General features: G+C 41.1%; 1 protein-coding gene and 1 pseudogene across 1 annotated transcript; one reads left to right on the top strand and one right to left on the bottom strand.

Annotated features, from left to right (window-relative positions):
- Positions 1 to 1,157: 1,157 nt before the first annotated feature.
- On the top strand, positions 1,158 to 2,017 carry LOC143619292 (AT-hook motif nuclear-localized protein 1-like). The gene is made up of 4 exons (XM_077091254.1): positions 1,158 to 1,264; positions 1,319 to 1,450; positions 1,533 to 1,694; positions 1,789 to 2,017. Exons 1-4 carry the CDS (start codon positions 1,232 to 1,234, stop codon positions 1,999 to 2,001), a joined length of 540 nt encoding a protein of 179 aa, XP_076947369.1. The 5' UTR covers positions 1,158 to 1,231; the 3' UTR covers positions 2,002 to 2,017.
- Positions 2,018 to 24,586: 22,569 nt separating this feature from the next.
- LOC143619291 (general transcription and DNA repair factor IIH subunit TFB5-like) lies at positions 24,587 to 24,886 on the bottom strand (annotated as a pseudogene).
- Between the last annotated feature and the right edge of the window lie 369 nt (positions 24,887 to 25,255).

The following is a 25,255-nucleotide window of genomic DNA, read 5'->3' as shown; positions in this document are numbered from 1 at the left end:
ATTTTTTAATTTAATTTATATATTTTGGACAATCTTGAGAAAACTATGGAACCAAAATTGCTTTTTAACATCTTAAACAACCACAAATTTCCATACATCTTTCTGAATTTCAATCTTTATCTCTCAAAATTCCAAATTATTTCTTTTCAATTTTAAGTATTAATTATTTTTTATAAATTATTCATCATCTTCTTCATACTGTCCACTGTCTGTTCATAATAATTTCTGTTTTTACGTTGTTTATCAATCCATCTTTGATGAATAAACTTTCCCAGATTTTTATTTCTTTCTTAAAAAGATTTATTTAATTTCCTTTCTGGGTTTTGGGTTTTAAGTGAAAAACAAAAACTGTAAAAATTTCCATCAACATTTCAGAAACTTTTAAAAAAATGACTCACGGCGGCGTTACGGTGGTCGGATCTGACGCACCGTCGGAGTACCATATTGCTCCAAGAACCGAATCAATCCCTCAATCCATCACAAACCAATTAGCCACATCATCTCCGCCGTACCCGGCTGCCGGCGTAACAGCCTTGCCGGAGAAGAAGAAAAGAGGCCGGCCGAGAAAGTACGATTCCAATCAGTCCGGCGTCAGAAAGACTTAATCTCCAAAACCCATCTCCTCCGCCGCACCGCCGCCGGTCATCGAATTCTCCACCGGAAAAAGTGGCAAAGTCCGGCCACTTTCCTCCGCCGGAAAATCACAACCACCACCTCCCAAGGAAACTGAACATTTAGGTAATAATAATAATAATAAGTTGGAGTCTTTAAATCTGTTTAATGTTGGAGTCTTTGATTCAAGTGGGACCTAAATGAATAGAACACTACTTCCAACCTATTACATTACATATTAATGTTAGTAAATACTTAATAGATGGTTCTACTTCTAGAAGCTCTTTGCTTTTTGTGTCTGTCTGAATTAGGAGAATCTTCTAACATATGATTCCAATTTTGTTCCTTAACTTTTCAGAGCATAGGTTTTGAATCTTTTCTACAAAATTAAGGTTACAAGAAGTATGATTACATGTGTTGTTGTCACTCTATTTATATGTAACAACCAAGATTTTGCTTTTATTATGTTGTGGGGTTGGTTTCTTGAACATTTTGTTTGTCGTACGTTTGGGTTTGGGTCACAGGTTTTGGTCACAATGTTATGTTAAATGTTGTGAAAAGTTATTAATATTGTTTTTGGTCAGGTAATTGGGTTTCAAGCTCGGTTGGTGCTAACTTTATGTCTCATATCATCAATGTGGAAACTGGAGAGGTAAAATTCGATGTTATTAAACCGTTTCAAATTAGTTTATTTTGGTTCCATTAGGACGTGACAATGAAGGTTATTTCCTTTTCTCAACAAGGACCGCGTGCAATATGCATTTTGTCCGCAAATGGTGTCATTTCTAGTGTTACTCTTAGTCAACCCGACTCGTCAGGTGGCACATTGACTTACGAGGTAACAAATTGACCCGATTTGATCCTTTATTGGTTATTACTTCACATTTTAGTAAAATCTGAACATTTTCTTTATTATCAAGGGTCGGATTGAAATCCTTTCGTTGGCGGGATCGTTTATTCCATCTGAGAGCGGAGGAATGAGAAACCGAACCGGTGGGATGAGTGTTTCTCTCTCAAGTGCAGATGGGCGGGCCGTTGGCGGCAGTGTGGCGGGCCTTCTGGTGGCCGCCACCCCCGTGCAGGTATAATAATTATTCCATTCTCGTAGTTTTATACTTCTCGAATTCATCATTTTGATTATTATTCCACGTGTTTTATTTGTTTGTTGTAAACCAGATTATCGTAGGAAGTTTCTTAACGGGCGTCCAACAAGAACAGAAAACTGCCAAGAAACAAAAACCCGACAACATAACGGTCGCATTCCCGACAACAACTGCTGTTCCGGTTCCTGTTCCGTTTTCGATTCTGCCTGCACCGAGTTTGGAGACCAGTGAGGTGAATTCTGCTAAAGAAAATAAGTCAACTGACATCAATGTAAGCGTTGAATAGTTGGTTAGTTAATTTGGTAAAAATGAGGTAGATGATGAATGTCTGACCTCTCATATAATGTGGTTGTTTGTATGTAAAACTGTGATTGTTATTGTTTTTAGTTTTGAAGTTTGATTCATGGTTGATAGGAGATTTGATTATTAGAATTATATTTATTTTAAGAAGTTTCATGTTTAGCATGATCATTAGGTGTTGTCCTGTAAGATGATTTGGAATATTCCACTTCATCTGAGTTATTTTATGAATATTTGAATGGTAGAATTTGTGTTAATTATGCATATTGCATAGTTCATGATACGGATGCTTAAAAAAAATTAAATAACTGAATAGTAACAATCAAATGTTTATATGTTTGTGTTTCTTTCTCTTCAATATGTTGAATGAGGCACGGTTTGGTTTGGTTTGGTTTGGTTTGGTTTGGTTCCGTCTTGTTCGACGATTTTGATTAAAACATGGATGAGAGCATAGGTTGTAAACCGGACCTGTAACTTATGTTTTGGTTTTTAAAATTTTTTAACAGGCCGGTCTCGGTTATAAACGCTTCGGTTCATTTAATAATTCAAAATGATGGTTGGGTTCACTACTTCACCAAGTGGTTCTAGACATGGGTAAATTCAAGCTAATTTCGGTTAATAAATTTAATGATATGTTGGCTCAAATTAAGCACTAATAAAACTTTAATAATTTATAAACTAGCATTGAGTTCAAATACAATGCTTCTATAACTCAAACTAGTCGCATTGGAACCGTCTCGTCAAACTTTAAGATATTATTTTTTTTTATAATATAGCATTTCAACTTATAGCTCGTAGATTTTAGGATTTTTGTTCAAATTATTGTATATTTTTATTTGTCATTGTTTTTTGTTTATCTTCGTCACTGTGTTTTTTTCCCTTGAAATTTTGTCTTTTTACTTTTCTCAAAATTGTTTTATATTTTACAATATATTGTGCCTTTATAAATTTAAGAGACCGTGTATGATAACTTTACTCAGTAAACCTTTATGATAACAAATAAAATTTTAAAAAATAAAAATTTTACATATTGTTTTAGTTATAGTTTTGTTTGATTAGTTAGGTTATTTCAACACATATGAATCATAAAATTCAATTAATAGAAAGACAACCAAATAGGTTTGTTCGATTGTTCAACGGCCTTTTTTGGTTTTTTCTCACCCATTTACATATGTTTCGAAGATATAATTATCAATAAGTATCAAAAGTAATTAATGTGGTTATATTAGATGCATCGTATTTGTTTAAACTTAGTACAAATCTTACATACATATAAATGAAACATACATATATTATCTCAAACCACCAGATTGTTTTATTTTTAAATGAGACTTTTAATGCATTTGACCAGAATTCATGATTATGAGTCACACTAAACCCAGATAACTCTTAAATTGGCTATAACATCTTATTAAATTAAAAATTAATCTACCAAATATTTGATAAGAAAATCCCATATAATAAGGTTATACTAAAAATTAATATCCGATTTTTTTTAAAAATAGATATTATTTATAATTAGAAAATAATTTTATAGTAAAAAAATAAGCAGGTTATAAGTCTCACCAAACTCATATAGCTTTTAAACCAGGTTATAACATCTTGTTTATTTGTGAAATATTTCATCATCAAACTCTAAATATGTAATTAACTTTTTTACAATAAATAAAATTAAAATTAAAATTAAAATTAAAAAAATATATATATAAATATTAAAAACGAATAATGTAAACAATCATCGTAATACGCGGGATAAAAACTAGTAGCTATATAACAATCAATTTAAAAATTCTTTAATGTTATAAAAAATCAACGATTATTTTATATATTTTACAAGCAATAATTGATGTTTAAGATATATTTAAATAATTAGAAAAAAATGTTTCTTTCAAAATCAATGCTAATTTATAAATAAATAAATAAATATATGTAATTTAATCTGACAAATTGTTTAAAACTATTATATTTTGAAGTAGGACTCCGATAAAGCAGCAAGGCCATGTGAACTAAAGAAAAGTTGGTTAAGGAGGTAAAACCCAAAATGATTAGTTTATTATCATAAACTTCAAATCAAATAACACGTACATACAAGGGCGGACCTACATAGTAGCCGTCGGGGTTCCGGGACACCAATGTTTTTTAAAATTTATTTAGAAGCGATATAGAAAATTTTTGAAGGACCCCATATAAATTAACACTTGGACCCCATATCAATATTACCATTCTAGTCTGGTGGAAACCCCCTTCCAATACCACACGAATGACCCGAGTTTGAGCCTTGCTCTTTCCCGTTTTTTTATGTATTTTGCTTTTTTAAAATTTACTTTATATTAGTTTTAGTTTTGACTTTTGGCCCATGGGTTTTAACATATCCCAACTCATCAGACATACAGCTCCACCACACCCTCCACACACATCTCAACCGCACTGCTTATCCCTAACTCACGCCTCTCTCAGTTTTTCCGGCCAGCCTCCGCCCATATCCGCCAGCCTCCGCCTCACTCCAGCCACCGTTCACCCCTCTTTGGTCTTATAAGTCTTTGTTTCCTCTGATTTTGTCTCATACTAAAGGTGATTTTAAGGCTAATTAGTTGATTGATTTTATATATAATTATAAATTTATACTCATGTTGGTTATTGTATATTGTATATTGTTGTTAGATTGTGACTTAGTTTTCTTAAAAACTTGAATTTTAGGGTTAATTATGCAAGAATCATTGAAAAGAAAGTTTGAGCCCTCGTCTTTTTCAAGTAATACATCTAAGAAAATTGATTTGGAAGACCTTCCATGGGATCCCTCCGAACGAAAACCGATTTCATCTTATCATGTTAACCATAGAGATGAAATTAGACGTGCATATTTGAGTAAAGGTGCTTGTCAACCGCAAGGTCATGATTATCCAAAACGAGATATTGGTGGTAAACTAAGAAGTTTTAATCCTGAATGGTTTACTAGCTTCAAATATTGGTTAGAGTATAGTGTAAAGGTGGATAAAGTTTTCTGCTTGGTTTGTTACTTGTTCAAGGAAAATGGTCAAAAAGATGCATTTGTGACCGATGGATTTTGTGGTTGGAACAAACGAGAGAGATTGGTTGGTCATGTGGGTAAGCCGAATAGTTACCACAACAGAGCACTTAAAAAATGTGAAGACTTGCTTCGACCAAAACAATCTATAGGTTTTGTCTTTCAAAGAAAAGCAAAAAAAATAGTGACGGGTATAGAATCCGATTAAGCACCTCGGTTATTCTTGCTAAAGCTTTTTTGAATGGTGCAATAGCTTTCCGTGGTCATGATGAGTCTGAAACTTCAATTTATAAAGGACATTTCTTGGAGTTTTTAAGATTATTGGGTGAATTAAACGAGTCCATTGGTAAAGTTATATTAGGAAATGCTCCGGGGAATAATCAAATGACGTCTCCCAAAATTCAGAAAGACATATGTAATTGTTTTGCACAAGAAGTTTTAAAAAGGATTTTTGAAGAACTAGGTGATGATGTGTTTTCTATATTAGTTGATGAGTCTCGGGATATATCTAAAAAGGAACAAATGGCTGTCGTTTTGAGATATGTTGACAAATATGGAGTTGTTAAAGAACGATTCATTGGCCTTGTTCATGTCATGGAAACATCTGCGGCTTGTCTGAAATCGGCTATTGATGAATTATTTTCACAATATAATTTGAGTTTGGCAAGGGTTAGAGGTCAAGGGTATGATGGTGCTAGCAATATGGCTGGTGAGTTTAATGGTTTGAAAGCTTTAGTTTTGAAGGATAATTCTTCAGCGTATTATATACATTGTTTTGCTCACCAGCTTCAACTAGTTATTGTGTCCCTTGCGAACAAACATGATGACATTTTTTTCTTTTTTGATAAGGTATCAACTTTAACAAATGTGGTTTGTTGATCTTGCAAACGAATAGATATGATTCGAGAAAGTCAACGTGAGAAATTAAAAGAAGCGATAGGTCATGAAGAAGTTGAAACCGGGAGTGGTTTAAATCAAGAATTGCCTCTTGCAAGAGCTGGGGATACGCGTTGGAGCTCTCATCACAAGACACTTGTGCGTTTGGTTCAATTATATCCATCTATTATTGAAGTGCTTGAGTATATTCGAAATTCCAGTTACACTAATGCTCACCAAAGACAAGCAAGTGGAATTTGGACATACATGAAGGCTTATGATTTTGCATATTATTTACATTTGATGAAGCACGTTTTGGGTATTACTAATTTGTTGTCTCAAGCTCTTCAACGAAAGGATCAAGATATAGTGAATGCAATTCAAATGGTCAACGCAACGAAGCAACAACTACAAACGTTTAGACTTGAAGGATTTGCTCCATTTTTGAAAGTTGTGGCATCTTTTTGTGAAAAAAATGAGATTGAAATTATTAACATGGAAGATGAATACGTTGACCCAAAATATAAAAGAAAAAAGACTTGCATTACCAATCGTTATTATTATGAGGTTGAAAATTTCAACACGGTATTAGATATGCAAATACAAGAGCTTGGCAACCGTTTTAATGAGGTAACCACTGAATTACTTACGTGCATCGGTAGTTTGAGGCCGAACAATAATTTTCATGCATTTAATGCCCAAAGATATTAAGGTTGGCCGAGTTGTATCCGCGTAAATTTAGTTATGAAGAAAGAGAGAATCTTATGACTGAGTTAGACACCTATATTATTAATTTGAAAGCAGATGAAATGTTTGCCGACATGAATGGTGTATCTAATCTTGCACAAAAAATGGTGGAAACAAATAAACATTTGGGATATCCATTGGTCTATCGTTTATTAAAGTTAACGTTAGTTCTACCGGTTGCAACGTCAAGTGTTGAGAGGTGTTTTTCATCAATGAAACACGTGAAGACGGATTTACGTAATCGGATGGGTGATGATTATATGAACGATGCTTGCATTTGTTATATCGAAAGGGAGATTCTTGCCAACGTTACGGTTGAAGAGGTAATGGTTCGTTTTCAAAACATGAAAAGTCGTAGAGAACAACTTTAAGAATTTGTAATGTTTTTTTATCGTTTTGAATGATATCGTATTTTGTGTGTTTTATTATGATATTGTTTTTTTTATTATGTTTCTCGTCTCGACTCTTGAACAGACCCGAAAAGTTTGAAAACCGACAAAAATAGGACCCCATTGTCAAAAAATCCTGGGTCCGCCACTGCGTACATAAACATAATTTTTAAGTGTAATATTTTAATTTTCGTTTGTACAATCACAAATTATTTAAATTCCTATGAAATAAATAAATACCAGATTCTTATGGTCTTTTTAGGGGTGATTTTATTTGAACTGATTTTTTTTATAAAGTTTTGATATAAACTAGTATGATTCATTAGGAATTTTTTGATTGTATATATATATGAATTCTTAATTGTATTTATTCATTTAAAATCAACTTATTAAAGTATTAAAAAAAGGTTTTCAAAACATATTATTCATATAACCTTGTGTACCGTTAGACACTCTAGCTATTGTCTAATATTAAAAATTATAAAACGCTTAAAAGTTAATAAATTATTTAATAGTAGTTATCAATGAAAAAGACTTGCTTAATTTTAAGGATAAAGGCTTAATTCACATATACGAACTTTGATAGTTCGATGTGTGTATTGTTCTATTTTATACTTCAAAAACTTGTCATATAATGGGTGAAAATGCCCACCACGTAGGTGAAAAACGCCTTAAAAATGTATAATGATTTCACATGAAAATTAAATAAAGATAAAACATGTAAAAAAAGATGCGAGGTGACATGATTTTATTGCGCATAAAGCTAATTAAAAAATATTCCCGCATCACGATGTTTCTCTGTTTCCGCTAGCGCTATCAACGCTTTGAAGACGCCCCACCCGTTTTGATATTTTGAATGTTTTTCGCTCACGTGGAGCAAAACATGCCTCCAATACATGTCACACCCCGACCAAAGGCGGAACATGTCGGGGCGTAACGTATTGATTGGACAGTAGCTCAAAAAACACTAATTAAAGCAACAATAAGTATTTAATTTCATTAACATTAAACAAGTACACAAATTCAATAATAAACAACAATTACATCATGTTTTGTATTTTGAATAATATCATAAAGTAAATCTTCGATCTTGAACAATGTAAATTACTTGTACCTGTAACATGTATAAAAATAAAGTTTGTCAACACGAATGTTGGTGAGAGTACATAAGTTTTAGTTGAGATATATATATATATATAGATAAATCACAATTCATATGTAAATGATAAGTATTACAATTCTTATGAAAATGTAAACAACTAAATAGATGTGGACCCGTTCTTATTGATACGAAATCAAAGTACTTGGGGTAAATGTATGATCATACTAGATGAGGATAGATGAGGATGAGATACCAACCACCAAACATAAAATAAACAATTAAGCACATAGAGCATTATCATAGATCATGCAATAATCACACATAAACATATATTGAATTGTGTTGTGAATAGATAAATAAATAAAAATGAGTAATCTAAATAGGGTATACATGTCACCCCTAAAATTTAAAAGATGAAAAAGGGGGATATGTAAACTCACCTTTGGGATTAAAGCCAAACTTGAAATGACAACCGAAAGCGCGTTAAAGAAAATGAACGATCGAACCTCACGAACTATAAATAAACAAAATATAATAATTAAAGACTAACTAATGGGATTGGAAAGTTTAAAGAATACTAAATCAAATGTATAAATATTAAGATAAAAACAAGGAAAAGATCAAAAAAGGAAGATGAAATACAAAATTAGTTTTTGGACAACAAAATGTTCTGTTTTGATTAAGGTATTTAAAATATCAAACAATTTTATTTTAAATCAAGACTTTCCATTCTACTAAATTAGAATGTTTTGAACAACTTTCATTTAGAAAAGTTTTGCAAATTCGTAACCTAAATAGGCCAAAACAGCCATGTAAATCAGAAGGTACGAATCTGCGCACTGTTTATAAAATATTGATTTCAAATTCATACGAATGAATTAAAATGCGTAAAAATAATTTTTAGAACCGTATTTCAATGAAGTACATCATAGAATTTTGTATTGCACTTTTTCAGTTTATTATGAACAAGATATGCCTCTTTCTTTTACAGCTATATCTAATATCAAAACTGAAGTATTGCTAAAAACAATCATTTAACGATTTTGATGAAATAAAATTATAGACTTTTTTGGATATGATTATATAACACTTATGAGCATATATAATCAAAAATCCTTGGGTCCTTTGAATAAAATATAAAGATTCAAAACAAATAATTAAATATGTAAGAACGTTTCAAGTGTGACCTTCGTGTAATCGATCGTCTCCTTGTGTTCTTTGTCTCATCCACCCTATACACCATGGTGTATGGATTATGTGGATTCCTAGACATGATTGTGTTATGGTCATATGACCATTTGATTAACTAGTATGAACAAGAATTTAAAATAAATAGAAATAAGATGAAGAAGACTTGAATAATTAAAACCGTACCTTTGAAATGTAAGAGAAAAATAATATCTTGAACTTGTCAAGAGTGGTGCAAGATTGAAAGGGGTGAGAGTGAGTTCTTATCTATACTATATATAAAGTATGAGTGAGGACCTCTTAATTTTTAAGAGGTACCAAACTTGTTGCTTTTAGTACAAACTATAACGCATAAGATTAAGACATTTTAGGGCATTTTTGTATTTTGACAATTTTGTCTTTTAGCATAACCAAAATCATGTTACGGTTTATTTTTAATTTGTTAAAAAATAATTACAAGTTTGGTCCCTTAACTTTAATCACATTTTGTTAACTTATATAATAGTTACATATATACCCCTTATTTTAAACCAACTACCCCGACGAAGTTTAAACGCTTATAATTTTTTTACACGCTAATATTTTTTTTAAAAACTTTATACCATAAAAACGAGTATTTTATTCTCTTTAATTTGAGTATGGTATTGTTATACTTTTTTCATTTTAAAAACTTAACGTGTTACGTGATTACCATTAAATACTGAAAAACGAATCGGGCGGTTTCGGTCATTCAGGTCATGAGTCTAAAAGGTTAAGGATGGAATAAGTCGATACAAAAAGGTTAATTTGGTTTGGGTCGGGACGGGTTTGGGTTGAAAGGGGTCAAGTCATAATGAATTTCGGTTAGAACATTGTCAAGCGGAATGGGTTGCGGGTCAAGACGAGTTCAATGTAGCGTTACGTGCGCACCAAAACCTGACTGAGCGTGCACAGTCGTTGTGACGTGCTTACTAACACCGGTTAAGATTCCAATGCCGCAATACGAGCATACTATCGTCGAGTTATGCGCGTACTATTGTTAAGTCACACACATACAGAACAGTAACACCGATTACGCATCCGATGTCATGTTTGCGTGCAACACCGCCGCATCGCGCGGGCACGCAACTAGTTTATACTAAAATAAGGAGGTTATTCTTTAGAAAGTTTTAATGATAAAATTGATTAGGAGAGTGATTTGGGGGAGGAGGTTTGACCAAAATTTGAATGGTGTAGGAAGATATTTTTCATCTTTTAAAAATAAATAACTTTAGTTAAAAATAAATTTAACAAAAATAAATGTGACATAACTAGATTAAAATGATGTACTTTGGTTATGCATCAACAATGTTATTTATATGATATTTGAATAAAGAAAAATAAATCATGAGTGTTATAACTTTTATTTATATATATATTAGTAATGATTAATATTATTAAATAACTTTAGAAAAGAAAAACTATTACGTATGAAATATGTAACATATGGGTATGTGTAAAATTAACTGAATCACATCGAAAATTTTAAACGAGTCGGGTTTTCGGATCCGAAAATTGACGAATGTTACAGTACACATACCCTAACAAATAACAAATCATGGATGAGAGTAATATATAAAACTAAAATTATAAACTCTACGCTTTGTTGATATTTAAAAGGGTGCACAGTTAAGATATAAACAATGAAATTCCTAAATCAGTTTCATCTTGAAAGCAGATACATATTTCAATATTGAAATTATTTAAAAACACACACTATAATTTGTGAAGTGCATGGGGCGAGCTTCATACCGGATGCTATGGGCGCCTTGGAGGAGAAAGATGGGCGCCTTTGGGCGTGGAACATCACCAAAGGGCGTCCTTGGTGGTGGGGCGCGGTGGATGAAGGTGGTCAGGACAATGGGCGCCGCTCTCCTCCATCTTTCACACACACATATACATATATATGTATATATATACATATATATATATAATAGGGGCGTCAACAGGCTTTAAACCATTGCGTGACATTATTGGTTTGGCTTCGATGCCCCCCGGTGCTTATGTGACGCTGACGTGACACTATGGAGAGGCTTCGATGCACCCCACCATAGAGGATAGTCTAAGGCCAAAAGCGGTATGCCCCCTATTTATAGGCTTAGAAGTGTAAGTTTAACATATGTTTGCCCATTTTAATCCAAAAGCCTCAATTAATTCAACATATGTTTTTTTTAATATTTTCATCCCCTAAATTTAGATGTTTAAGTTCCACCACTAGTTAGGTGTTTAAAAATCATAAGATAATAGTAATCATAATAAGGGTGACGGTGATGGTTTGTATTGGGTTACAAAACTTAATTACAATTAAAAAGTCAAACCCACACGTACAATCACAAAACACAAAAAATAAACTTTTAGATGACAAGGTTTTACTCGCAAATCAAGCAGGTTTCTCAAAGGTGTTCTCTCTAAAATCTTTAATGGCATCTCTTATCATTTTATCCGCATCGCTTCTAACAAAAAGATGAGTATCATCCAAAATGTGTATAATGAACTTCTGTGATTGTGGTAACGAAGCGTTGTAATTAATTATAAATTGCGCCATTGGTATGTCTCACGTCCCACGGATGGCGCCAGGGGGGACTTGAAGAGGTAGGTCCCAGCAGAGACCAGTTGGTCCCGCAAGACTCACCTTGAACATGGGGTCTGCGCAAAGGCCATCTGCTCCCGCAGGACCCACCATGCTCATAGAATCTTACGCGCAGTACGCAAGCTGTACACGCAGGGAAAGCCTCCCAATGGTGAAGTACCCCGCCTGTTCCCGCAGTTGCGGATACAAGCCATCAGGGAAGGCTACCCGCAGACAGCAGGGCTACACGCACAAGACACTAGCTACTTCAGCAGTCACGTGAAGGCATGAGCAAGGCGGGAACAATCCCGCCCAAATGAGCCAGTCTGATTCTGAAAGATCTTCTGTACCATACCTACCAAGGTATGGATAGGACAGACGATCTGACCAGAACAGCCCATGAGCCAATCACAGGGTGACAGCTCACCGACAACAGTGCGAGGAGGGGCACCCTCTAGTACTGTTTGTCATTATTAGCCGCTGCCTACTCACCAACCCTCATTGTGGAGCGTGCGCAGCCTACAGTTGGTGGAATAGTATTACTGTTGGCCGTAACCTATTCACCAACCAGCATGGCCTGCGTACAATCCACAGTCAGTGGGACGTGCATAGTCTACAGTTGGTGGAATAGTGCAGCCGACTTTATTACTATTGGCTGTAACCTACCCACCAACCAGTATGGCCTGTGCGTAATCCACTGTTGGTTGAACAGGAATACTATTCAGCCGGCTGTACCTTCTAGAAAACCTACCTTCGGCTATAAATACTCCAATATCTTGGAATGGTAAGATCATCTACAATCTCGTATAACTTACTTGATAACTGCTCTAATAGTATTCATATACTTTTATATTCAAAGAGCAATATAGACTGATTCTCACGCCGGAGGGTGGTCACAAGGAGGAACCCCCCCCTTCTCAGTGACGAGCTTACGGTGTCTGTTTTGCAGGTTCCCTGAAGTACAACTTACTCTGCTGGACCTAACCTTCGTGGGAAACATTATCTAGCCCCCAGATTATCCATAATCTGCCCGGGGTCACTTAGTGTTTCTTCATTGGCGCCATCCGTGCATAAAGCTAGAACTACATCTTTCTCCAGTTTTTCAAAACTTCCAAGATGACTAGAGAAATTCCGGTAACCACAACCCCAGCCACTGGGGTTAACACCGGCAACACAATGTTTACAAACACTACCCCAGCCACCCAAGCTGGGGCAAGTGAAATACATTTTACGAACACTACCCCAGTCACTCATGTAGGGGCAAGTGGAGTAAATATTCCACTGGGATTCACTGATGCCCAGCTGGAAAAACGACCTCGAGCCCCTCGCCAAACACTTGATCAAGTGAAGGCATGGGCCGAGGCACGTCAAAGAGAATTTCAGGCTGAGTTGGACGAACGCTTGCGTTCAGTCCAACAAGCTGAGGAATTCGGTAGTACTCGCCAGCACCTCAACATGAGTAGTGAGTACGAGTACTCAGACGGCGAGGGGGAAGACTCCGACACCGACGCGAACCCTCGCCATAGGGCGAAAGGGAAGCGTAAGGAAACGGATCCCCAGCCAAAAAGGAACTTTGGGGAAGCATTCCAACCAGTCACGGAAAAAAGCTCTCGCGACTTCTCCAAGGCCTTTAGACCTACTGCTACAAACGCAGGAAGGTCAAAATTTGCAAGGGACATTGCAGAAGCAATCGCCCCGAGGAGTGCCAAACAAATGTCCAACGTTGGCACATACGATGGTCTATCCGACCCAGATGACCATCTGAACAGGTTCATTGCGGGGGCAACCGTCAGTAACTGGACGGAACCCACGTGGTGCTACATGTTCCAGATGACTCTGGTAGGAGCAGCCAGAGCATGGTTCGACCGTTTACCGGTCCACCACATTTATGACTGGGCAGACTTCCAGAACAAGTTCAGTCAACAGTTTAGTCAACAGAGGAAGCACACTGAGGAGCAGTGGACGATCCTCAACTGTGTCAGAGAAGAGGATGAATCCTTACTGGATTTCATCACCCGCTTCAACTCCAAGAAGGTAAGTCTGGGCAACATCAGTGAAGACCTCGTTCGCGCCGCTTTCATTCAGGGCGCTGAATACCCAGAACTCATCCGCACTCTGACGGGTAAAGACGGTATGCCATCCACGTGGGATGCCATAATGACGGCAGCCAAGCGCTTTGCCGAAACAGAGAAACAGCTGGGAAGAGATCTCCCCCACAATACAAACCTCTACACGCAGAGGACAAGGGAGAACAATGTGAGAACCGCCCGGCTGAACAAAAAGAGGCGGCAAGGTATTTGGCAGTCAAGGATAAACTTTGACACCCCCTCAAGCTCTCGCCCTCTGGTTGGCGGAAGGGACAAAACGCACCCTTCGAACCGGAAAAACCGTTGGACGCCACTCACCAAGAGCGTCACGGAGATATTTGCCACGGAAAAACTGCCATGGCCAAAAGCCCCAGTGATCCGACAGAAACCCAATGCGGATCAAAGCAAGTCTTGTGACTTCCATGGGACAAAGGGCCATAGCACTGAGGAGTGCACATCCTTGAGGGACATCGTCGAGACATTCGTCAAGGATGGGAGGCTCGCACACCTCGTGGCATCTATCAAGAAGGGAGGAAGGAACGACAACAGGTACAGAGGTAACGGACGGAAGCCCGTCGACATTAGCATCAACATGGTCCATGGTAAGGTCAGAGGGAGAAAGAGATCAATGACCGAGCCATGCGCATGGAAGGAAGCAGAAGTGCGCTTCCCGCGAGTGCCGGGAGGCCCAAACAAAGAAGGCCCCATTGTCATTAAAAGCCAGCTGGGACACTACATCACCTCCCGCACCCTCGTTGACAATGGCGCATCGTCGACAGTGATGTACAGGCAGTTCTTCGACAAGCTCGATGATGAAGACAAGGAGCGCCTGGAGACGGTCTACGCTTCGATGGAAGGGTTTGACGGCAGCATGAACACTCCCTTGGGCATCCTATCTTTCCCCGTCACTCTCACCGATGGGAATTATTCACGCACGGAGGATGTGGATTTTGTTGTGATGAAAAAACCACATCATACGTATGACATCCTATTCGGGAGAGACGGGATGGCAAGATTCAACGCCGTGGTATCCTCAGTCCACGGCATGATGGGATGGCCAACAGCTGAAGGCGTAGCGATGATCACGGGCATTCCCCAGGTATGCATCGCATCTGTCTCCTCTAAACCCAAACCGAAGATGGCCAAACAAACCATCACTGAACCTGAACAGTGGGCATTCAATGGGAAATATCCCGATCAGGCCGTTACCATTGGCCCGACAATTGTTGATCCAACACGCACCTTACTCAAGCGCTTACTGCAGCGAAACGCAGACATCTTCGCGTGGACACCAGCCGACATGACTGGTGTACCCCGAGGAAAGGCAGAGCATAAGCTCAAATGCGATCCGACCGTTACGCCGATCGTACAAAAGCGCAGAGTAATGGGGCCCGAGCAAACCAACGCGTGTAGAACCCAAGTCAAGGAACTCCTTGATGCGGGCATCGTGCGCGTTAGCAAATATCAAACATGGGTTGCAAATCCCGTAATGGTACCGAAGAATAACAAACAATGGCGCATGTGCATAGATTTCAAAGATTTGAATAAAGCATGCCCCAAAGATTGTTATCCGTTGCCAGAAATTGATCTTAAGGTGGACTCGGTGGCACCATTTCGCCTTAAATGCTTCTTGGATGCGTATAAGGGGTACCATCAAATCCACATGGCTGTGGATGACCAGGACAAAACCGCCTTTCGGACGCCCGATGGCACATTTTGTTATAAAATGATGCCGTTCGGACTTAAGAACGCGGGGTCCACGTACCAACGACTAATGGACAAAGAGTTTCACGCCCAAATTGGGAGAAACTTGGAAGTCTATATGGATGATTTGGTCATCAAAAGCCCCGAGCCAGAGACGATGTTGAAAGACATTGAGGAAACTTTCAACACGCTCAGAAAGATAAACATGAAGCTCAACCCGAGCAAGTGTTCATTTGGGGTGGAAGAAGGGAAGTTCTTAGGGGTCATTATTACTAAAGATGGCTTCAGAGCGAACCCTGAAAAGGTCGAAGCCATTGTCAAAATGGAATCACCTACCACCATAAAACAGGCTCAAACACTTAATGGACGACTAGTCGCGCTTAACCGCTTTTTGGCAAACCATGCGGATAGGTCGTTCCCTTTTGTGTCAACGCTAAGAAATTGTTTAAAGAAAACGCACTTCCGCTGGACACCAGAAGCGGAAGCAGCTTTTCAGGAGATTCGATCACGACTGATCGAACTCCCAACACTCACAGCACCACAAGCGGGAGAGGAGTTAATCCTATACCTCTCCGCAACCGATAGAGCAACCGGGGCAGTCCTGCTTGTAGAACGAAAAGGCATCCAGATGCCAATCTATTATGTTAGCCGCGTGCTGGCAGACGCAGAAACCCGGTACTCTACCCTGGAAAAGCTGGTCTTGGCACTTATACACGCGTCACGCAGGTTGAGACGGTATTTCCAGGGTCACCCAATCACTATTCTCACCAACTTCAAACTCTCAAATGTTCTAGGCAAACCCGAGTTATCGGGACGTCTAGCCAAATGGGCAATTGAATTGGGAGAATATGCGATTCAATACAAGCCGAGACCAGCCATTAAAGGTCAGGTCCTGGCTGATTTTATTGCAGAAGTCCCCGCCTCACGGGAGAAAGAGTGCCAGGAGGAGGTTCAACCCTCCCCAGCACACGAAATCGATGAAGTCTGGCGACTCTATACTGATGGAGCAGCTAGTAACGAGGGTTCGGGCGCAGGGTTAAAATTAACAAATCCAGCAGGCCAGGAATATACTTATGCTATTCGGCTGGATTTTCCAAGTACGAATAACGAAGCTGAATATGAAGCATTCCTGGCCGGATTGAGGATTGCGCGAAAGATGGGTGTAAAAAATTTGGAAGCCCACGTTGATTCCATGCTAGTAGCAAACCAAATAAACGGGACGTACACGGCTGTGAACGACACAATGGCCCTGTACCTTGCCCAAGCCAAAGCCATCATGCGCGATTTTAATGATTGTAAAGTGATACACGTCAAGCGCAGCGAAAACAAATCTGCGGATGCGTTAAGCAAGCTTGCATCACTGGCCTTCACCCACTTGGGAAAGGACATCCGCGTGGAACTCCTCGAAACACCATCAGTCCCGCACAAGGAAATTTGTGTCATCCAAACCGGTACAGAAACATGGATGACCCCAATAATAAAATACCTTGAAGCAGGAACGTTACCAGAGTCGAAGTCACAGGCAAGAAAACTACGCTGTAAAGCACTAAATTATCAGCTGGTCAATGACACCCTTTACAGACGTAACTTTCTTGGCCCATTGTTAAGATGCGTGGACAACCAAGATGCTGACTACCTCCTAAGGGAGGTTCACGAAGGCATCTGTGGAGTACACGCAGGCCCCCGCGCTGTGGTAGCCAAGCTAAACAACGCGGGATACTTCTGGCCGGGGATGCATATGGACGCGTTGGCATACATCAGAAAATGCAGATCTTGCCAGCTTTACGCACCCAACACGCATCGCCCGAAAAATGAACTTGTTCCTGTCACTTCCTCGTGGCCATTTCAGAAGTGGGCCATCGACGTGACAGGCCCATTTCCAACAGCAGCTGGGAATGTTCAGTTCCTAGTGGTAGCCATTGACTACTTCACCAAATGGATAGAAGCGAAACCTTTAGCCCAAACAACCGCAAAGCATATCAAAAAATTTATTTGGGAATTTATTATTTGTCGTTTTGGACTTCCACAGAATTTGGTAAGCGACAATGGCACCAACTTTGCTGACAAGAAGCTACAGCAGTGGCTGAAAGAACTTCAAATCACCCACACCTTTACCTCAGTGGCACACCCGCAAGGTAACGGTGAGGTGGAAAGAGCAAATAAGAGCATCGTCGAAGGCATAAAGAAAAGACTCTTGGAACATAGATCCGGTTGGGTGGACGAGCTTCCACACGTCCTTTGGGCAAACAGAACGCTGAAGAAGACCAGTACGGGAGAAACCCCGTTCAGTCTCACTTATGGCACTGAAGCCATGATCCCAGTCGAAATCGGTTTACCCTCACCAAGGGTCTTAATCCAACCAGAAGACAATGATGCGGAAAGACGGTTAGACCTTATGCTAACCGAAGAGCGCAGAGACTTAGCCGCCGTGCGTGAAGAAAACTACAAACGACAAATGCAAAAATACTACAACACGCGGGTAAAACTCTGCAACTTCAACGAAGGAGACTACATACTGCGTAACAACGAGGCTTCGAACCAACAACGCCCAGGAAAGTTGGCCCCGATTTGGGAAGGGCCATACATTATCAAAGAAGTTCTGGGAAAGGGCGCGTACCGGCTCGAAAGGCTCGATGGCACTCCCATCCCTAGAACATGGAATGGAGCTCAATTACGCAAATGTTATATGTAGATCAATTCCAACTTGGCCTAGAGCCACTTCTAATGGAAATGATTCTCCTTTCACGATGTATTGATAGCTTGTAACCTATGAACTTCCCTTACGGGAAGAAGTAGTTGCGTGTGGAAGGCGGCAATACCCGCATAAACACAACGCCAAAATGTTAAAAAAGTTCCTAAGGAAAACCTACACGCAGGTCAGATGTAGGTAAAGTTTAGCCATCCTTGGAAGTGCAAGTGACGGTCTTACCCGCACAATCACGAACAAGGAAGCCAAACTTAACTTACCGTCTACCACGTTATAAGGTTAACTTATGAACACTTAAAAAAAAGGACAAGAAAAACCTACACGCAGGTCAGATATAGGTCTAAAGTTAAAGCCATCCTAGTAAGTGCAAGTGACGGTTACACCCGCACAATCACGAAAGAGGGAGCGAAAACTTTAGTCCATTATCAACCACGTTCAAAGGTTTAACTTAATGCCTTAGAAATTTTGAAAAACCTACACGCAGGTCAGATAAAGGGTAAAGATTAGCCATCCTACCAAGTGCAAGTGACGGTTTTACCCGCACAATCACGAAGGAGGAGGCGAAACTTTAACCCATTATCAACCACGTTCAAAGGTTCTTATTCTAAGCACTTGGGAAATTGCTAATTTAAACTAAGTATGCAAGTCATAAGTTTATAAAGCAAAGAACCCAAGGAAATAACAATCTTATACGCAAAGAGATTAATATTTCACAATCAATTACAAGAAGGGCTGGGTAACTACCCGCCTAAAAGAAATCTATACAAGGCTAAGTCTATCCTAGCAGTGTGAAGGGATCAGGCTTCAGGGCCACCTCCGCTTGGACCAGCACCGTCAGAGCGCGGCTGCCCAAGGAAAGCCTTAAGGACGCTTAGCCCATCATCAGCAGCAGCAGCTTCATTCACCTTCTCCACCACTGGATGCGGGAAGGCAGCATACTGACTCACAGCTTGGTCATAAGCAGCTTCAGTATTAACATTGAATAAAGGGAAGTTGGAGGGCGGAAAGCCTCTCTCAGCAAACCCTAGACCAAGCAGGAAGCCAGTCTTCTGCCCATCCTCATGAGAAGCGTTGAGGGCTGCGCTCATTGCATCGTCGTAAGAGGTCTCTGAAAGGACCCGACGCACAACCTACAAAAGAAAATTACAAGTTAGAACATTTTCTAATTACGAGCAGAAAGCGTAAAGAAAAAGATAAAGATACCTCAGGCAACGCTTCTTGAAGCAGCCATTGGAGGGTAGCTTGACTTTCTTTGTAAGCACGTTCAGCTCCGCTTTTATCAAGGTTGGCAAGTTGAACTTCCTTGGCGGCAGCTTCTTCGACGCTTTTGAGTTTCCTTTCAGTACGGTCAAGCACCCCCCTCTGGTCAAGGATCTCCTGCAGCTTCTTGGCATCTTCCATTGCCAAGGCGTCATGAGCATGCTGAAGAGCCTTTAATTTGCATTTAAGCTGCTCATTCTCTTCGCGTAGTGGCTCAGCAACAGCTTCAGCCTTGGCAGCCCTCTCAGTTGAGTTTCGCGCAGTCTCCTTGGCCAGCCGAAGCTGTTCATTCACAGCTTGGGCAGCCTTGGAGCGGGCCTCGAGTCGCGCCTGGACTTCAACCTCGAGGGCCTTGAAGGCCTTCTCCTTCTCAGCTGCGGCAGCGGCCAACTGCCGGTTCTCCTCCCGAAGAGCCCGCGCTTCAGATACATCTTTGGCGCGAGCCGCCTTTAACTTGTCGTTCTCACGACAAAGCAGCTCGACGCGGGGCTGCGTTCGGGCCTGGAGAACCCGAAGCTCATTGGTTAGCCTACCCTCTTGGTAGCTAGCCATGGCTTCCCCCAACGCACCATGAGGAGCAGCGTGGCGAGCCCAGTCCACGCACTCCACAGGGGTGCGAAGGGTTGTTCCTCGGCGTATGTTCCATCTTGGAACATACACTTCATTGGAATCCGACACTGCAAAAGAAACAAAGGCAGTTAGGAAAAGATGACAAAAATATACAAAGCAAGAAGAACCCTACGTACCTGTAGGGTCAATAACAGGCCGATAGCCGCCAAACCCATCACCTGAACCTAAAGGAAATCCATCCAACAGGTCAGGCAGACGGGAAGGTGGCGTAGATCGGCGGGAAGCCCAGCGCGTACCTGATGGTCCGGCCGTCGGTGCCGGTGGCGCAGGTATAGTGGCAGCCGCCGTGGCAGCCATGGTTGGCGCCGTCTCCTCAGCAACAGTAACCGCCGGCTCCGTGAAAGATGCTGTAAAAATTGCACTCACGGCCGGCGGAGACACCTTCTCAGCTGGAACAGCCTCAGGAAGGCTGAAACCAGCGGAAGCAAGCATAGACGCCTGGGTCGACGCCTCGGGAAGACTGACCGAGCCTACCGTCATTGGCGGGGGAATACTTACTCCAACTCCACCCTGGAATGCGTCAACATCCACACCTGCACAAGCAAAAGTGTTAGAAAATTTATTTGAAACAACAAAGCTAGACAAGAATTATGGGGGTACTTACGGGGTTTCTTGAGCTTGAACGCACGGACGAGCGGGGGCGAACCCGATGGAGCCGGCCTCTTGACACCGGTAACCGTCGTCGTTGCTGCCTCCCCGGAGGTAACACCTGCAGCCTCCGGAGCGGTGGTCTCCTCACCACCGGGCTTCCCCGCCACTTCTGCATTATCTGACTCCGAGTCAGATAGGACTACAGGGTCGGCCATAGAGGCCACCTCCTTGCCTTTCCCGACGGCAGCCTTTTTCTTCCGCACCAGTGGAGGACCTTCTGCGGATTCCTCAGAAGAAGAAATGTCATGAACTCCAGCAGCAGGCACAGCATTGAGAGGTTCAGGGTAGAAGATAGGCTTACCTGGCCGTCGGTGGCTCAGGATCTCTTGGCCTGGCGGGTAAACCTCCACGAACCGACCCGCAGTCTGCTCTAGGATGGGCAACTCGTTCTCGTCCAGAGCACGAGTACCCATCCGCGCAGGACCATCTTCCTCCCGCGGATTCAGGAGCGACTGAAGATCGTTACCCTCTGAAATCAACAAGAAAGTTAGAAAAAATCGTAATCAGCAAAAAAGAAACAAGACATACCATAAGGGGTAGAGTTCGAACCATATTCAAGGACGATCGGAATCTTATCCGCATTCGCCGCCTTCCACACCCGGCTCATCCCCAGCATCACCATCGCAGACTCCGGAAAACGGAAAACCGGGGACTGGACCCGGGATATCTTCGAAAACCATTCCGCCTCCTCGTAGTTGAGGGCGGGAAGGTTCGGAAGCGCCTGGCCATTCTTAAACCTCATGGCGATGGGGACGGCGCGAGCGGATATGAAGAAGAACTCTCTTCTCCATGAGCGAAGACTCCGCTCGGTGGTACAAATCTTTAAACCCTTGATACGGGTTGTAAGAGTGTACCACCCCTGGATGCACCTCCAAGTGTAGAAGGTCATCAGACGGTCAACAAAGGGCTCAAGGCCCAATATCCGGCACACCCACTCAAAGTGCCGGACCTTGGCAATGGCCATGGGGTGCACCTCTGTCAGGTGCACACCGTGCCTCTCCAGGACACGGTACACAAACTTTGTCAACGGAAACCTAAGGTTTCCGTAGACAAAGAATGCAGCATAAACCCCGATCTTGCCACTAGGGGCATCGTACACAGTATGGTGGGGTTCAGGAAACTCAGGCTCGAGAGACTCGAGCATGAACTTCCTGACGATATACTGGTACAGATCGACAGGAAGAGAACACTGGCACTCGCCAGCAGTCTTCTGATCATCAGTATCATGAGAAGACATGGTGGAAAGAAGAAAGTGATTTCGGGAAAATGCTTGCCTGAAAAGGGGAGTATTTGCCGGAAATCACTAAGAAGAAGAAGAAAGGTGAAAGTGTGAATTACAGATAACTCTCTCCCCCTTTATATAGTAATCGCAATTAATGCGGTGAATTTAATGCGGAGGAGAGAGAAATCAAAGGTGCAATGAAACTATGACACGTGGCAAAAAGCAGGCTGGCAACAGCTGTTGAAAGGACGTGTGCCAGTAATTTCGCGGCCACGCGCCTGAAAAATCACGCCCACGCGCCTGAAAAAACGACTGGAATGACCATGTTCTGTCACGTCACCATAACTTCCTGCACGTCCTGACACAGTCAGAAGAAACTGTCGCACGACGTTTCAGAGGTTTGGACTGTTCTTATCTTTTCACCAACTCTTCGAATTTCAAAATTCAAAATTCGAAAATATTAAAAAGTAAGCGGGAAAATATCCCTTACCCCTTGGCAAACAAGTAACCGTAAGACGGCTGCGGGTACAGTGTTAAGGCAAAACCCTTCACATACCTAGCACCCGCAGGGAATTGAAGCCAAGAAAACCTTGGTAAACAAGTAACCGTAAGACGGCTGCGGGTACAGTGTTAAGGCAGAACCCTTCACATACCTAACACCCGCAGGGAATTGAAGCCAAGTACCTCGGCAACCAAGTAACTATAAGACGGGTGCGGGTACAGTGTAAAGGCAAAACCCTTCACATACCTAGCACCCGCAGGGAATTGACGCCAGGAATACCTTGGAAGTAAAGTAACCGTAAGACGAGCGCAGGTACAGTGTTAAGGCAAAACCCTTCACATACCTAGCGCTCCGCTGGGAATTGAAACCAAGAAGGATCTTCTGGGCAATGCTTGCGGAAACGGAAATAACATCCCCGCATAGCGGGAACGTCGAGAACTACGTTGTTTGAAGCTCCAAGATGGAATTGGTGGTCTTAACATAATTGATCACTATGTTCAAAACTACCAAAACCTCATGGAAAATACATACAACTGGGACTCAATGCTCCTGACTTGCGAGGAGGTTACAGACCTACCCGCATCATACCCAGAGACCAAGCAGGAAACTCGGGCATTTCTGCAAGTGACAAGGACTTCCCATGGAAAACCTTACAAAACCCTTTTCAAAACCCTTTGCTTAAGTCCAAAAGTTCACCTCACTTTATTAAACACGCATGAGAAGAACATTGGACTGGGGGGACTTGAAGAGGTAGGTCCCAGCAGAGACCAGTTGGTCCCGCAAGACTCACCTTGAACATGGGGTCTGCGCAAAGGCCATCTGCTCCCGCAGGACCCACCATGCTCATAGAATCTTACGCGCAGTACGCAAGCTGTACACGCAGGGAAAGCCTCCCAATGGTGAAGTACCCCGCCTGTTCCCGCAGTTGCGGATACAAGCCATCAGGGAAGGCTACCCGCAGACAGCAGGGCTACACGCACAAGACACTAGCTACTTCAGCAGTCACGTGAAGGCATGAGCAAGGCGGGAACAATCCCGCCCAAATGAGCCAGTCTGATTCTGAAAGATCTTCTGTACCATACCTACCAAGGTATGGATAGGACAGACGATCTGACCAGAACAGCCCATGAGCCAATCACAGGGTGACAGCTCACCGACAACAGTGCGAGGAGGGGCACCCTCTAGTACTGTTTGTCATTATTAGCCGCTGCCTACTCACCAACCCTCATTGTGGAGCGTGCGCAGCCTACAGTTGGTGGAATAGTATTACTGTTGGCCGTAACCTATTCACCAACCAGCATGGCCTGCGTACAATCCACAGTCAGTGGGACGTGCATAGTCTACAGTTGGTGGAATAGTGCAGCCGACTTTATTACTATTGGCTGTAACCTACCCACCAACCAGTATGGCCTGTGCGTAATCCACTGTTGGTTGAACAGGAATACTATTCAGCCGGCTGTACCTTCTAGAAAACCTACCTTCGGCTATAAATACTCCAATATCTTGGAATGGTAAGATCATCTACAATCTCGTATAACTTACTTGATAACTGCTCTAATAGTATTCATATACTTTTATATTCAAAGAGCAATATAGACTGATTCTCACGCCGGAGGGTGGTCACAAGGAGGAACCCCCCCCTTCTCAGTGACGAGCTTACGGTGTCTGTTTTGCAGGTTCCCTGAAGTACAACTTACTCTGCTGGACCTAACCTTCGTGGGAAACATTATCTAGCCCCCAGATTATCCATAATCTGCCCGGGGTCACTTAGTGTTTCTTCAGTGATGGTTTGTATTGGGTTACAAAACTTAATTACAATTAAAAAGTCAAACCCACACGTACAATCACAAAACACAAAAAATAAACTTTTAGATGACAAGGTTTTACTCGCAAATCAAGCAGGTTTCTCAAAGGTGTTCTCTCTAAAATCTTTAATGGCATCTCTTATCATTTTATCCGCATCGCTTCTAACAAAAAGATGAGTATCATCCAAAATGTGTATAATGAACTTCTGTGATTGTGGTAACGAAGCGTTGTAATTAATTATAAATTGCGCCATTGGTATGTCTCTGCATCGATCACAAATTAACAGCTAGGTTCTCTTACGGTTCTTACAAAATTGTAATTAAAACATAGATTGGGACAATAAAGTGGTTTACCATGAAATAAAGATTCCTTTGGCTGCATGTACCATGATGTTGAATGTTGAATGTTGAATGTAGATACAAAGTTTTATTAGTTAACTGCAATGGCAACCCTGCAGAAGTTGGATTTATAATATTAACATATGAACATTGTTGCACAAATAAAGAAACTTTTAATATACATAGTTTGGTGATACAATTTTCAAATGAAGAAAACAATTTTGATAGCAAGAACATGAATGAAACTAGCGGTGTCAATCCTGTCTAGTTGTAACACAAGCACGACCCCGTGTAACCCACTTTTCAAAACTTACTGCATTTGTGGCTGATTGAGATCGAGAGCCTTGGAGGGAGGTTGATAAGACCTAATTTGAGACGATCAATCTCCAAGAACACTAGAGAAGAAGAAGAGAACGCGG

The sequence above is a fragment of the Bidens hawaiensis genome, unplaced genomic scaffold, assembly GCF_021521415.1.
Source record: "Bidens hawaiensis isolate Kalapana, Puna unplaced genomic scaffold, B.hawaiensis_p1.1 tig00002423_1, whole genome shotgun sequence".
NCBI classification, from domain to species: domain Eukaryota; kingdom Viridiplantae; phylum Streptophyta; class Magnoliopsida; order Asterales; family Asteraceae; genus Bidens; species Bidens hawaiensis.
The sequence above is the reverse complement of the archived record's forward strand: the minus strand, read 5'-3'. Positions and strand labels throughout refer to the sequence as shown.

What these genes read in the sequence shown, in the direction of transcription:
- LOC143619292 (XM_077091254.1), top strand. Translation starts at nt 1,232, where the DNA reads ATGTCTCATATCATCAATGTGGAAACTGGAGAG. An exon ending in TCAATGTGGAAACTGGAGAG is followed by an intron (nt 1,265 to 1,318) that starts GTAAAATTCGAT and finishes TGGTTCCATTAG; the next exon opens with GACGTGACAATGAAGGTTAT. An exon ending in GTGGCACATTGACTTACGAG is followed by an intron (nt 1,451 to 1,532) that starts GTAACAAATTGA and finishes TTTATTATCAAG; the next exon opens with GGTCGGATTGAAATCCTTTC.